The sequence below is a fragment of the Ascidia mentula genome, chromosome 4 (assembly GCF_947561715.1).
Source record: "Ascidia mentula chromosome 4, kaAscMent1.1, whole genome shotgun sequence".
Lineage (NCBI taxonomy): Eukaryota > Metazoa > Chordata > Ascidiacea > Phlebobranchia > Ascidiidae > Ascidia > Ascidia mentula.
In genome coordinates, this window is record NC_138569.1 from 22,699,871 (window position 1) to 22,715,197 (window position 15,327).

General features: G+C 36.7%; 4 protein-coding genes across 4 annotated transcripts; 1 reads left to right on the forward strand and 3 right to left on the reverse strand.

Moving 5' to 3' along the window:
- Positions 1-1,108: 1,108 nt before the first annotated feature.
- On the reverse strand, positions 1,109-2,425 carry LOC145899755 (ADP/ATP translocase 3-like). Its single transcript, XM_082988660.1, has one exon. The coding sequence runs from the start codon at positions 2,306-2,308 to the stop codon at positions 1,397-1,399; it is 912 nt and encodes a 303-aa protein (XP_082844786.1). The 5' UTR covers positions 2,309-2,425; the 3' UTR covers positions 1,109-1,396.
- A 461-nt stretch (positions 2,426-2,886) lies between these two features.
- LOC145899754 (splicing factor, suppressor of white-apricot homolog) lies at positions 2,887-13,175 on the forward strand. The gene is made up of 22 exons (XM_082988659.1): positions 2,887-3,595; positions 4,052-4,227; positions 4,435-4,504; positions 5,091-5,184; positions 5,588-5,766; positions 5,819-5,980; positions 6,039-6,098; positions 6,157-6,255; positions 6,345-6,477; positions 6,530-6,770; positions 6,822-6,976; positions 7,028-7,080; positions 7,232-7,388; positions 7,489-7,641; positions 9,189-9,355; positions 9,407-9,499; positions 9,694-9,776; positions 10,847-10,912; positions 10,967-11,053; positions 12,474-12,504; positions 12,576-12,609; positions 12,793-13,175. The coding sequence occupies exons 1-22, from the start codon at positions 3,515-3,517 to the stop codon at positions 12,867-12,869; spliced, it is 2,451 nt and encodes an 816-aa protein (XP_082844785.1). The 5' UTR covers positions 2,887-3,514; the 3' UTR covers positions 12,870-13,175.
- On the reverse strand, positions 7,663-8,798 carry LOC145899811 (protein STPG4-like). Its single transcript, XM_082988726.1, has 5 exons — positions 8,596-8,798; positions 8,395-8,545; positions 8,118-8,275; positions 7,967-8,067; positions 7,663-7,909 (listed from the first exon to the last, which is right to left on the reverse strand). Exons 1-5 carry the CDS (start codon positions 8,764-8,766, stop codon positions 7,663-7,665), a joined length of 828 nt encoding a protein of 275 aa, XP_082844852.1. The 5' UTR covers positions 8,767-8,798.
- Positions 13,176-13,185: 10 nt separating the features above from the next.
- On the reverse strand, positions 13,186-13,976 carry LOC145899756 (uncharacterized). Its single transcript, XM_082988661.1, has 4 exons — positions 13,895-13,976; positions 13,801-13,835; positions 13,669-13,744; positions 13,186-13,560 (listed from the first exon to the last, which is right to left on the reverse strand). The coding sequence occupies exons 1-4, from the start codon at positions 13,953-13,955 to the stop codon at positions 13,202-13,204; spliced, it is 531 nt and encodes a 176-aa protein (XP_082844787.1). The 5' UTR covers positions 13,956-13,976; the 3' UTR covers positions 13,186-13,201.
- Between the last annotated feature and the right edge of the window lie 1,351 nt (positions 13,977-15,327).

The window sequence follows — 15,327 nt, forward strand, 5'->3', positions numbered from 1 at the left end:
AAGCCACACATCTTGGGTAAAAGAAGATATATATAATTCAGTCTTTGAAGAGGACGATATTTCAGTCTATAACTCTATTCCATGATTTCTTTATAGACTCACAGACAGAGACTTTAGTACGCGTGGTTTGTAACGTTTTGTTGTAATACTTGTGCGACTTTTATTTATGCATTAAACTGACAGATTAACTTTGGTTTAGATAGTAGCCTTTTTATCAGGAGTCAGATATACGGCAGTGTTAATATTTTGTGTAGACGTTTAAACAACGCCCTACAAACCCTTCATGGCTGCTCTGCAAACTATGAAGTGAATAGTTATACCAGAAATGGATACACAGCTCTAAAAAGTTGCACATTGCCTAAAAACGATTTGCTATACAGTGGGGATTTCCCTAACGTCATCATGCTGTGGTTCCACATGCACAATTTCCGTGGCGTTTTGGTTTGTAGTAAATGATTTTATTCAAATAAACATTTTGTTATAATCACATGATACTTTTGTGGTCATTTTAATTTTAAGGTTGTGAACATATGCATTTACCAACTGCAACAAACGAAGATCAATTTGGATAAAACAAATGGTAATGATTTGCAATGTAGTGTTCATGGTACATGCGCAATGAGTGTTAAAAAGGTCCGTTCACCTGTTGGCTATACACTAAATTGTTCCTGGAACCGATCTCCTCAGTTTCGCTATTGAAATCTATCGATGTCCGCTGCACCTTCATATATGTAAGTGGCAAACTTGAATAAGAGACACTACATATGATATATTAAAATTCATATATGCTTGACTAAATCACTTCAAATCAACCCATGTTTTTGTTTCAATTTAATGTAGGTAATAACACCCTTGGTAGAACTGGAACTAGGTGTGTTATATGGACAATCAACAGATATATTTTCAGAATAATGTATGCACGATGTGTGGAAAATAAATCTAGTCTTATCTTCCTAATCAGAAGTCATCCCACACTCAAAAGCTGAACCTAGCATCTTCATAATGCATTGTGCAGCCATACTACATGCAAGGAGATATTTTAGATTCTAATTGACCTCTAGTTCCAGAATACTTGGCAATTCCACTGGTCTCAAACAAACAATCCAAATAAGCAATTTTTTAAATATTTAATGCCAAACAGCTTTCACAGCCAGTTGCTTTATTTAACAAACAGAAAATATGGGCTTTAAACCATAAAAGATTTTGACACTGCACAACACAGGGCAAAAAAACTTGATCCTTTCTAGTCGAATAAGTTAAATGCAGGCTCCAAAAACAAACGCATCTTACTTTTGCGAAAATTGTCTAAAATGGTATGTTTACATACAAATTTCACTAATAGTTGAAACAAACGTTAAGACTTTAAATTGAAAAACATCTTGTTATAGTTGCATTATTAGTGGACAGACTTTCCGAAAAGGACACTCTTCAGCTCATCATAAAGAACAAGCACCAAAGCACCACCAGTGCCTCTCAGGACATTGGAGAAGGCTCCTTTGAAGAAAGCTTTGCCGCCTTCCTGCTGACGGATCTTGCGCCAGCAATCAATTGTGCCCTTGTACATTATATCTTCCTTTGCACGACCAGACTGCATCATCATACGACGTCTTACTGTATCAAATGGATAAGAAATGATGCCAGCTCCAGTGGTGACGGTTTGGGCAATTAGCCAGCTGACCACAATTGGGGTTTCCTTCGGATTCGGTAACATTCCCTTAACTGTATCATAGGTACCGAAGTATGCTGCTCTGTACACAATAATTCCTTGGATAGAAACAATGAAACCTTGGTAAAGACCTCTAACTCCATCACGTTTGGCAATGGTGGCAATACAGTTGCCTAAACCTGTAAATTCTCTGGATGAACCTTTTCCAACATCAGCAGCAAGTCTGGTTCGGGCAAAATCAAGAGGATACACAAAGCACAAGCCAGTGGCTCCAGCTGCACCACCAGAAGCAAGATTTCCAAGAAAATAACGCCAAAATTGGGTTTTCTTGTCAACACCGGCCAAAAATATTTGCTTATAAGTGTCCTTGAAAGCGAAGTTAAGTGCCTGCGTTGGAAAATACCTTATAACATTGGCCAAGTTTCCTCTCCAAAATGAACCGAACCCCTGCTCCTTTGGAATTCTGACGAAGGCATCAACAATACCCTTGTATTCGGTTCCAGCTTCAATTTGCTTGGACGCCGCTTGAACTTGAAGTAACAGTTTGACTCTTTCGATGGGAGCAACAATGGTTTTCGATATGGCTGCTGCCGTACCTCCAACAGCCAGATCTTGTGCGAAGTTTACAAAACTAAAAGGCATCTTGAATGAAAATCTTCTTTAGCAACGTAACGGAACTTTAAATCAGATCAAACCCAAATCGATTCCTGCAGAGTTACACTGGCAACGACGAAGGACGAAAGGAACTGCTTTATAGTGCTTTCCTAACCTTAAAACCTCCCGGATGTATTTCGCAATGTCACAGGGTTAAAGGTTGCGTAATTATCACAGTGGAAAAGGGAGCTTGTTTTTATCTCTACATATAACTGTACATTTCATTTGTTTTGTAACAATGCTGTAAACAACAAGTAAAAATAGCTAAAATAACAATCATTATGTCATGACAACACAGGCGCATGTCTGATAAAGTTGACATATGTACAACCATTTTAGTATTCTATGGCACAACAAATGTATGTATATTACGGTGGCTCACAAGTGCCACCATAGTATATTATTACATGATGACCAATTAATGCCGATCATAAAATAAAAATTCAAATTTGATTTTTTAAGAATGGAAAGTTCTGCATGAAGTAATTCCATGGTCCCAGATTCACTTTTCTTGGCGTGCATTGAGATCTGTGAAGTTGTCCGACGTAATAGAGATCAGTGGTAATAACGCACCGAGCGGATAATAAATACCTTGCAAGAATGTTTGGTTACAAACAATGGTATTAACTCGGTTTAAACCTTGTGTACGTCGGCACAAATTGTAATACACATAAGTTTGCCGTTTCTTGAAAATTTGCTAATTTTTATAGAATGCAGAGATCATCGTTAACTTTTTAAATATATAAAAATGTCCAACATGTAAATAATTTTATTTTTCTATGGTATGGCTATGCAGCATGATGAATCATTCCTAACTTTTCCATTGCACAACAATTCTTGTATTGTTTAAAAATCTATCCAAATTTCAAACAATTTGTAGCCTATGAATCGCATATGAAATGTGCAAGCAAACTCTACTATGTTATGTAACTCCTTGGCCAATAATCCCAGTTGCCAAAATGTTTGACATTAAATAAAAAACATTGTATTATAGCCCAATTCACAAATTTTTATTTTACAAAAAGAAAACGCAAAAAATAGATAAACTTGTTTTAAGTTTTACTGAAATGAAAACTGCGGAAGAAGAGGAATTGCCCTGTTTGAATATGTGAGGTAACTTTATCTTTATAATGCAGGTATGAACAGTCAGAAAAAATTGCCTTCCTAAAGGCAAGGATTTTCATCGACCGAAGCATGCAAGCAAAGGGATTTACTCATGCACCAAAAATTTTATTAAAGCATCAAAAATGGCTTAAGCAAGAAAATACATACAAGGTAAATTTTTGATTGTTGCAATTTTTTGTTGAAGGTTTATCAACAAAAACAGTAAGCTGCCAGGCTAGCGTAATTTCAGATTGGAAAGTATGTGATTAAAAAAAATGAGCCAATGCATTAACATTTGTTAGTCAAAAGTTTGCTAGTTTGTCCATGCAATCGCAATTAGTGAAAAATCTTCTGGTAATATCCCATCCAAATTCTTTTGTGGGGTTTAAAAATAAAATAAATATTGTTGTATATCTTGAATAATTTATGTGGATTAATATAATTGTGGGGTCGTTAGGCATATTAGCAACAAAAGAGATATTTGAAACAATAACTATTTGAGTTAATTTTTCAATGTATCTTTGATATTTTTATATTACTGAGTAAAATGTTTTTATTGTTTTTTAAAATTTATCCACCCTAACAGCCTGTGACAGGCAAAATACAGGATAAATCTTGTTTTTTAAGCAAAGAGAATCACATGTGAAAGAAATAGTGAAGGAAAATAATTTGGATGATGAATTGCTTGTGTTTGGGTACGCAAGCAAACTTTACCCTCCAGACTTGCACTCATCGAGTATTGCAAAAAACAAGCATTTAATTCTTTGGAATGAGGATCACAAAGTAGACTTATTATTAGATAGGTAAATAATTATTTCAGATACTTGCATCAGGAAATTTACTTGCAGTTTAAGCTCTATTTTAATGAGAATATTGACAGAAACCTACTTGATGAATCTGGTAAGATGGTAGGTAAAAATCCAAACTCCCAGACCAACTGTGCAAATGTTCCTTAAACTCTAAAATAAATGGTTCATTTTAAGCATTTGCATATTGTGACCCATACTCAGATACGACTGCAGAGCTTCTTTGTACGATCTCTCAGAGTTTGATGGTGACTCATGGAATAAGGTGTACAAGGTATATGTTGCATAATCTGATACGTTGTACAAATTGTTACAATAACTGATTTCAGTCTCATTTTTAACTGTTAAAAGACCCCTTAATTCCCATAATCAAGTTTTGAAGGTTATTTGCATATACTAACTGTTGTGCTGGTTTTCCAAAAACATTTGCTGGAGTTTGTGACTTATGGAGGTGCGCTGATGTTATTCGAAGGAAAAGAAATATTATTGCAGCAGCATTGGGCAGTACACAAAACACGTTCAAATACGCTAAAAAAATTTCTGCATCTATGCTCATTTAACTGTAATTAAAATGTGTTTTGCTGGTCGTTTTATGGCTTTTTCTATTGGAACAGAGAAGTACAAAATAGGATTTTTTTTCAACTAAACTTACTGTCATCCCCAACATATACTTTGTCCTATATCCACCAAAACATTGGTAGCATTAAATATATTCTCTTTAAATAATAGGGGTTTATTTGATGATGTTTCATGAATTAAAAAATGTAGCTAGTTGATGTTTATGAAATATTACACTTTCCCAATCTTGTGATTATTTTAGTTTGGCCTTACCCCAAGTTTAACCACAAATTTGTATTAAGTTGTCAGAGGAGGAAATGAAGTTGGAGGAACATCTTGATGAGGAACGGTACCGAGCATTGAAAGTCAATGAAACAGAAGAAACTATTCGACAAGGTTACAAATTTATACCACAACATTCAATTTAGATGATATGTCAGAAGTAAAAGTTTATCCAAACACATTGCTTTACATTTTATCTGCAACAATAGCAAACTGGTAACTTTCACCAAATTGGAACAAGGTATATATATAGCTGGACTTATTAGCAAACAGTCATTGTGATCTTGGCAAAAAATAGTGTGATTTGTGGTGTTTTAATTGAAAACATGCAAAAAATCTGTGATTGGGCTGAGGGTGCCAAATGATCAGATAATAATATTGCTTGTAAAGTCTGAAGCATTAGGTGGTCCTTAATTTCATCTGCCTGCAAAATGATACTACAAATTATGAGGAAAATTTCAACAATCTTTCCAGTAAGGCGTTGTATTGTGGCCTGATTCAATTAGTTATTTGACAGAAGAGGAATTGAGACGACTTCATGCTTCCATCACAACAAGATCATATGGACAAGTTGGATTTGAATATGAATGTACCCCATCTGCTCCAACACCACCTGAACATGATAAGGAGGAAAATGTTGATGAAAAACCTTTTTTTGCTCCAGTTTCACTTGCAGTTCCAAAAGAAATGGAAATTGTAAGCAAAGTGGGATCACACACAAATTCTATCGCTTAGTTTTGTTATTTAGCCCCCAACAGAAAAGATGCAGGCAATAATAGAGAAAACAGCTGACTTTGTAAGCAAGCAAGGGACACAAATGGAAATTGTGCTCAAAGCAAAACAATCAAACAACACACAATTTCAATTTCTTCAATATGGTCACTACCTTAACCCCTATTATAAACATATGGTACGTCACTATTATGATTAGACATATTATTCAATTATTAAAAACAACCTAATGGCAGGTGGTGAGGATTAAGGAAGGAAAATACAAACCTGGTGTGAAAGAAAATGAAGAGCAGGAGGTGAGATTGTTAAAGAAAACTCATTTATTTTTACCTATTTTTCTGTTGTTTTTGTGAGGATTCTGATAGTTCAAGTGATGGCGAAGGATATTTGCATCCTAGTTTATTTGCATCTGCCCATAAACAGCATGACAAGGAAAAGGATGAAAAGACAAAGGTAAGTTAACAAATAGAAAATAAAAGTTTAAGGCATTTGCACCTTAAATTTTTATTTTTAGTTTCATTCCAGCTTTTCAATTGTTTCAGGCAATCCGGACCATTGATCCCGACCATCCTCTGGCAAAGTTAATAGAAAAAGGTCGTGCTGCAAATGCTGCCAAGCAATACCAGCAGATGGTCGATACTGTTTATAAATATTACAACCAGCAATGCGATGGAGGTACATCTATTTATGATTATTTTAATGATAACTTACTTTTTCTACATGTCAGGTCCTGCCAGTGCACAACAGGTCGAACCACCTCCTTTACCTCCATTTGAAACGATGACAACACAGTTTTCAACAGACATAGATTTGTCCCATTGTCCTGATCATCAGTTCATACCTCCACCTCCTGGTGAAGATGTACACATGGCTCCTCCACTTAACATCCCGATCCCATCATGGGATGGGCCTGAACAAATTGTTCCACCTCCACCTGATGTGCAACCAGTAGTTGAAGCCATCGCCAGGTTGGCCATTTTATCTTTCCTATAGTTGTGTAGTAACTCTATATGCTGTAGAAAAGTTGCACAGGAGGGGGAGCAAACAGAAATGTCTCTTGCAATGCAAGACCAACCTAACCTTGCCTTCCTCCGACCCTGGCATGAATTGCATCCTTATTACAAGTACAGGAAGATAGCTTGGACCCAAGCACTGCAGCCTCCTCCACCACCAGGTATCCTTTTCCAATATTTTATCATTATTCAACTTTTGTGCCAATGTTTAGAAATGAAACAAAATGGTTCTGGAACTGGAAATGTTGAATCACTGCATGATGAGGTAAACATGATTTTAAAGTTGTGTGAAAAATTATATTGAAAACTTTTGTGTGTAGAGTCGAAATTTGTAACATTTAAACTTGTCATATATTTAAAGGTATTTTTGTGCATCTGTTTTGAGAGAGGTTTTTGAAAATTGATTTGTTCTGTAGAACGTTGTTGATGAAGGGTTGAATAAATCGTCGACACCAATTTCCTTCTCGATAAAGCAGAGAAGTGAAACAAACCAGAAAAAACTTCCAGTTCCATCGACGAAAGCAAGTAAAGTATTGGCTGAAAGTGACGATGATGACGACTCACAACAAAAAGGTTATTTGAAACTGATTGTAGTTTTATCAAATTTTCAATATTAAGTGGAAAACTAACCAATGATTACTTTCTTGCAACTTCAATTTAAATTTATCACCAGATGCAACTTCCAATGAAAATCAAAAGGTTAGGAGAAGATTTACAGAAGAACCAGAGACACAAATTCTTTGTGTTAAAGAAAATTCTGCAAAAAGTTTACTCGAGGAGGTATCGGTTGCCTCCAATACTGATGAATGGCCCAAACCAAAACAAGGTATCAAATATTTTTGTATTATTAAAAATGTTCATGTTTTTTCATAAGACTGCTAGCTATTTTTCCTGATGTATGTGTTTGTTGTGTTGATGCTTCGTAAGTGCCAGGGCCGGGAACTTTAGTGTGTGCAGTTGAGAATCGTGGCATTCTTGAGCGAAAACTAGATGATATTGCATATCTGGTGACAGGGATGCAAGGGTCATATGCCCCAGGTGGTGGGCCCTCACGTGGTCGGAAGTGATTTAACGGAAATCTGGATGACTGACTTCTACAAGAAAAATGTTGCTTAAATTAGGAATTAAACCAAACTGAAAATAGAAGTTGCCTGAAAGCACTGTTGCCATTTGGGTGTGCTGTTGTTCCCTTTTGTGCCACTAGTTGTTCTGCAGTGTTGTATTGCCATGGCGGGACATTAAGATCTTTGTCCTGGAACAAATAATGTCCTAACTAAGACTTTATATGTCTGATTAAATTACTTGAAATCCTGGGGGTGTTTTTGCTCTCCCAGAGCTATGAAAGGAATATGTAGCTCTTCTCCTTTGCAGTTCGTTAATGAAATCTTTATGCTGGTAAAGTCCAGGCAAAAGCAAAGTACCTTTTCTTGATATACCAGGTTCATGCTTTCGACCTTGACCTGTTTGTGAATAGCTGTTAGCCATACTGCTGAATTGAGACCAAGTTTAAAACCCACAAACTGACTGTCAGAAAAACCATTTGATTAATCTGGTAAACAATATTTACCCATCACCTTACCTGCAAAGTTGTATGTTGCCTGTATTGGATTCATTTGTTCTTCACTGAGGAAGTCCCTGTAAGCATAGTGTCCTGGAACTGGGGTTTCTTTCACTAGAACCCTCCACCATTCACGTTTTGAGACAGGAGTTTCATAATCTTCACGGGGATTCTGCAGCAGAATCTGTTTAATTTGTGCTAACTAAATTAAATTTAAATTACCTTCCTTCCCTTTGTATATGCTGAATATACTCTTGTTTGTGTGATGTTGTTTATTTGAGGTAAAGTCTTGGGCTTATTGATGTTACCTTTCTTCTTCAAAGAACCATTAAAATTATTTTTTGGTACTTTAATTGCATCAGGAACACTTCTGTCCAACTGTGATTTACTCATTTTAGCAGTTAAGACAATAAAATTCTCCAAGGCATATTGTTGTTATGTTTGACTATGACATCACAAGTGGTCTTATTGCATAAACTAAGAAGTAGTGTTCCCATTCTATGTTGGTTGTCCTGCAAGTTTTTGATTGAAGCTGGGCCAAATACACTCAACCAGATGGAGCCAAGGCTAATTTTGCTTTTCTAATGAAAAGGCTGCTGTTGCTATGTGAATTTTACAATTTACAAACAATTACCCAGTGTAAAAGATACAGAATAAAATCAGTGTTGTAATGACAATGAAAATACTGCTCATTATTATGCAACAATGGACTTATAACAAATGTAAACTTGTGACATGGTTTTCTGCAACATAGCGTTTCATATTATCGTAAATCAACTTTGAAACCTTTAATTATCTATTGACTGAATTTTTAGAAATCACAGAAAAAGATTCAAATGTAGAAGAAACGAATCCCCCAAAATTATCCAACTTCACAGCAGTGACATCTAGTGGCCAACTTGCATCGGTTTCATTATTGAGACAAAAACAACAAGCACGAAGAATAAAGGCTCTACAATTCCTTGAGTCTAAGAAACAAGAGGTAATGGACCTTTTTTTGTAAAACTTTAAAGAATTGGTTTAATTTATGCAGGCAACTATTCAAAAACAATCAGAAACGGACGAGGAGACAATTGCAGCAAATGAAGATATATTCGACCTTTCTAACTCTCCAAAATTGGGCATGGTAACTTTCTCATGATTTTGATTCAGTTGCAACACAAAAATCAGGATTAAAGTATTATTTTTCTCATGCGTTGCATCTGCCTAGACCAATAATAAGCAGGTTTGATAGCTGTGGGTATAATCCATCTAAATATTTTCTGTTTTCAAGCAAAAAGTTTCTTTCAGAATAATTCTGCTGTTCTTGTTTTTTCACAGGTGCCAATAAATGAAGACTTGCACTCATCCGTTCCATTGATTTCTACCTCTGGCTCATCCACACCAACATACTCATCAAAAAGGTGCTGTTTTTATTTAATTCAGTGGATCCCAACCTAAGGCTCACGGGCCCCCAACCCCAAGCGTCGATGGGGGGGGGGCTTCCAGTAAGTTTTTGATATTTTTAGGTTATTTTCATTTAAAGTTTGGTTTCCAATGTTCCCAGCCTATTACGTCACTTCCATCTGTTTAGGGAAATTTGCTTAAAATATAACGTGTTTGAATTTCTCTTTGTGGGGCAAAGTAAACGAATGAATGAAAAAGAAAAATATGTATGCGTAAAGTTTTACACATCACCTGTGGTGCGTCGTAAAAAGTGTTAACGTGAGAGTGTTGTTTGTACCCCATAATATATTGGTTAACAAGCTTCTTGATCGGCGATTTATGTAACCGTCGATCGGAACAACTATAGACGAAACATGGTTTTAAATAAATGTTTTCGCGACAAACTCGGGAGTCGATTTTCTCCACACAAACGATAAAATCTTCCTTCTTCACGTTCGTCACCAACGTAATTTCCCTTGTGTTGCGTAATGGTAGGCCGCGAATACGAGACAAACGAAACAGCGTGTTCTTTGAGTGTTATCAGAAAGGAAATGCGCCTTTATTTTTGCTGCGTTTTAAAACGGCGAAAGTCGAAAAGACGGATGCAATTGTGTGGTTAAATTGAAAAGGTCAGGGGTCCTCGGAATGTTAAATTAAACAGAAGTTGCATACCTCGTGACACTGGGTTACCAAACATCTTGCTCAAGCATTTTTAATTACTATTTATGACAGTGGCTCTTGACCTTTTCCCACTTCCAGTGTAAACGGATTCCTTATTTACCACTGGTTTATATTTTAACTAAGAATTTAATCATTGCATTTTCGATATATCTGTTGTAATTTTTCCCTTTTTCTACCGCATGGCATTACCAATTGCCAATAAATGTACGACACACAGTGAATACAGATCAATATATTTCCTTTCCATCTAGTTTTGATATTTCGGTACCGACTAATTACCCCACCTACATCACTATAATTTCACACTCCGGTAAGAACCACTGATGTCGTCACTCTATGTATATTGAATGGAATTTATTTGCTGCAGAATAGCGCGGAAGCGTCACAAGCATGGATCACGTGATAGATCAACGTCACCGAAGCGAAAACACAAGTAAATGGTTATTTTTATCTTTTTCTATTATTATTTATATTAAATTTGTTCCAGACGTTCTCGAAAGCATATGGATCGTAGAAGAGAAAATGGAAAAAAGAAAAAGAAGAGAAAGAAGGTGAAAATGGGAGGGAGTGACAGGTACAACATGTATTAATTATAAGATTAACCCTGAACAAACAGTCAGTGGAAACGATTATGGCATTACCTTCGCCTACTTAAGAGAACGTCCTTCAATCAAAATGTAAAATCCACCCAAGTTCGTGTAGCCTAGCTCGTGCCCACCGCTAGATGGAATGGCGGAACATCCATAAAGATTTGCCGCTGCGAACGAAATTGTGCGAAAGCGAGAGATTGTTGCGTGACGTCATAGAAGGCGCTTAGGTCGTGCGCGAGTGCTCATGCGTAGGAATGGAAAACATTGTAAAACTGGTTTAGCATAATGTTGCATTAAACAGGGGACAAAAAGTGAACAAGTGCAATAAATGGATTTTATGTTAATTTAAGCTGGAGACACATGGCCGCTGTTCGACCTACTATGTCTTATTAGTTGTGCAATAACAAACAGTTACTGGGACAGGGTGTTCTTGTTGTTACAGCATTTGTGATCGCTAACGTGATGCATGAACTTTTGAAAACACGACAGAGACAAACCGTTAGTTTAGCATTGTCGTTTTGTCCACTCACAGCAAAAGATGGAAATAGGTTAATTGAATTTTGGCCGACCAAATTAGCTGATTATGCAACACAGTTATTCTGTCATAGAACCACTTTTTGCCCGACAGTAGCGTTGCCTATGAGTTCGCGTCATAAATGATTTATTTAATTCACCACAATCAACCACTAATGTATTTTTCGCAATATAGTTCGTAACTAAAAACCATTCCCGTTTCCCGTCTTATCGAAGTACTGAGTTATGTCGTTTCTGCTATACCCTATGGTCTTCTGTTAATTAGGGACAAATAAGCCTTTGGTTTGTGACGTCACAATGACATATTTTTGTGTGATGCAAAACCCTGTCTTGACCTTTGAGGTAACGTAATCTGTGGATTCTCCTATGTTTGAAACTATTCGATATCTGTAAAAAAAGGCGCCTTCTCCCATCTAAACAATGCATTTTTTCGACGCAAGCGCCTTGCGTGATGTCCTTTTCTCCTCAGCGCAAAAGGTTCACGATTTTTGGTCGCCGTTACTTTTCGTGCAGTTTTCTACACTTTTTAGTTGACGTAGAACCGTAAAACTTTGGATATATGTTTGTTGTAGATGTACCTTTAGTTATACGCACGGTTGTCATGGCCGTGTCATATGCACTTTAAGCGACCGCATGTGTCGGTTAAGCTGGTTGATGACGTTGCACATATGCCTTGCCATCTCCCTTCTGTCGGCTGGTAATGCGCCATATTGCTGATTATTATTCATAACATTTTTGAATTGTTTTCAAAAACTACATCTGAAAGCAGAATTGTTATTTATTTGTGTGACGAGATAATGGGTTTGTGATGACACAATTGGATGTAAGATGTACGTTATTGATTAAAATGACGGTGGAAATATTTTACAGAGAGGACGGAGGACGAACATCTAGTTCCAGTGTAAGTGAATTATGTTGCCGAATTATGTATTTTGTAACAAATCTCTTTGATATTTCATTCGTTTTATTCAGGCGAAATCGTCGGGTAGTGAATGCGAACGTGAAGGTGAGTGGGAGGCCATGACATTTTAAACAACAATTGAATGGGATTCGCTGCAGCCGTCCGCATTAATATTTAATTTAAAGATTTCTATGGTAATCACATGAATCGATAAACGTACGAAACATTGTGAGAATAGTTGATTTTTTGTCCCTGACCGCACCTGAATCAACTCGTTTTTTTTGACAGATGTTGCTGATGACGTCATAAAGACCATGACAAACGTGGATTGTTTAAAAAGCGACGGCGAAATAGAAAGCGATTAAGTTTCTTTGAAATATTCATCGTTTGGGATAAAATTTCGTCGCAGAATCCGAGGGATGCGGCAAAAGAGTCGGTCGCGGTCACATGTTTACAAAACGCGCCAATGTATTATGACGTTTTTTTGGGGGGGTAACTGCATAATTTACGATGTCCATATTGCACTGCGGAATCTATCATAATTATCTGCTGTTGTGTATTTCGTTCTTCTTTCCGGCGATCTTCTGCTCCTAAACTACACATAAGGAAAAGTAAACCTTTTTTCCAAAGCTTGTTTTATTGAAACAACGACAACGTAACACAAAACATTTCGACAATCAAATTTATGTGAATGGTTTTATTTGAAAAGTGTCATCATTTGTGGGTTTCGTTTGAACAAAGAGGAAATGGGGTCACGTTTAAAAAGGGACATCATGTCGGAACGACGAAAGAGCGAAGACATAGGGGAACGTTTAAACAAACCGGCAAGTTGACTACGTAAGTCGCGATCGTCCCCTCGACGAAAAAGTGCTCCAATCGCTCGTTGGTTTGACGACAATTCATCGGGTTCTTGATCAAACGAAGTTTTTGTGAACATTTCGTCCAGACCAGATTCCAATGTTCTTGCCTCCTTTTTGCTCTGAGAATTTTCGAAAATCTTTCGCACAAGCTCAGCCATAATTCGTGACAAGTAATCCTGCCCGTCGTCCAATTCGTCTGGAAGAAAATTTTCTATTATGATGCAATTAGGTTTAAGAGTTGAATGGGTTTAAATTCATGACGAAGAAATAGTTATTGTGAAAAAAAATGGTTGATCAGACTCACCTAAATTGTACTTTTCAGTATTTTCATCTGTGAATGCTCCGTCGTCATCTTCGTGATTCCGTCCCTCAGCCAAGTTCTGAAAGTTAACATAGATTATCAGACCAACAAATGGATATATATGTTTAGTTTTACCTTGCTTGGTGATCCAGTTCCCTGCAATGGTAAACCTGAAACAAATTTGTAGTTTTTATTAAACTAACATGTTCACCTTGACATTGAATACTACCTTCAACCGCCATCCCAAATATGAAAAGTAAAATAAACATCAACGTGGTTGCTTGAAACATCTTCGGTTATCACTGTGCTACCTTCAAATAGACGATAGCGCTCTTTCCATTGTTGGCCTTTATAAGGTGCGCGGTAGAAAAAATAATGCAGTGACAGGTTTCGATCAATATCCACCATGAAACTCGAACCCACAGCATCTGCTTTTACCGGCAAACCGTGGCATCCAGAAAATCACTTAATTTTGTTGCTTGGATTGGAAAGGTTTTCATACTTATTCGGTTGCTACTAAAAAACTTGTGTTTGGGATATTACTGTATTGTGTTGCACAACTTTTTAACGCAGAAACATCTAAAGGCACAAGGTGTATCGCATTTTTTTGTGTAACGCTACCATCTGGATGATTCACAACCTTAAAACCTGATCAAGAACTTCGCAAATTAAGTTAATGATAATAAATCTTACTCTTTTTATTAAGGCTCATATACTTTTGAAGGCTATTTTATCGTTATTATTGATCACGCAGCTTCAACTCTAACACAGTTTGTGCATTATATCGAACCCCGGAATTTCCAGCAAATTTGCCAACAACAAAACTATTTGCGACTTTCCATCCCTCGGGGCTTCCTTGTGCTGTTGTTGTAACAACCCCCTCTTCCGATAATCAGAGCCTATGGTTTGTGACGTCACAGTGACATATTTTTGTATGATGCAAAACCTTTGATGTAACGTAATTGATGCATGGATTCTCATATGTTTGAAACTATTCGATATCTGCAATATAAGGCGCCCTTCTCCTATGTGAACAATGCATTTTTTCGACGCGAGGGCCTTGAATGGCGTTAAATTTGCTACAGCGAAAAAGGTTTACGATTTTTGGTCGCCGCTACTTTTCGTGCAGTTTTCTACATTTTTTAGTTGACATAGAACCGTAAAACCTTTGAATGTATGCTTGTTGTTTTACGAAAAGCTGCCATGGCCGTGTCACATGAAACCTTGATAGGAAGTTCGACTTTCCCGACCCATATCTTTGTACGTAAAGATTCAGAAAGTATTCAATAAAGTTTTTGAATTTCCAAATTCATTTGTGTTTTTGTTTTGATTTTAAAGAAAATATTGTACTTGGCCGTAAAACTTTTACGACCAACAGTAAAAACAAGATTGGTGTTGATTTTGATAATTTATTTTTCACGATACCGATGCCACCAGCTTCTTGCACCAAACTTATTTCAAAATCATTAAAATTCATACTTTCCCCCGACAATAGAAATCCTCCATTCATTTGCGTAATCATGACGACTCCCATCTCCATATTTTGATTTGATTTGAGTTTTCTTTCTTTCTTTCCAAGACAAATAAAGAAAAATCAAAATGGGAATAGCTCTAAACTATTCTAGTTGTGCGCAGGGCGTATAAGTGATGCGAAGTCACAAG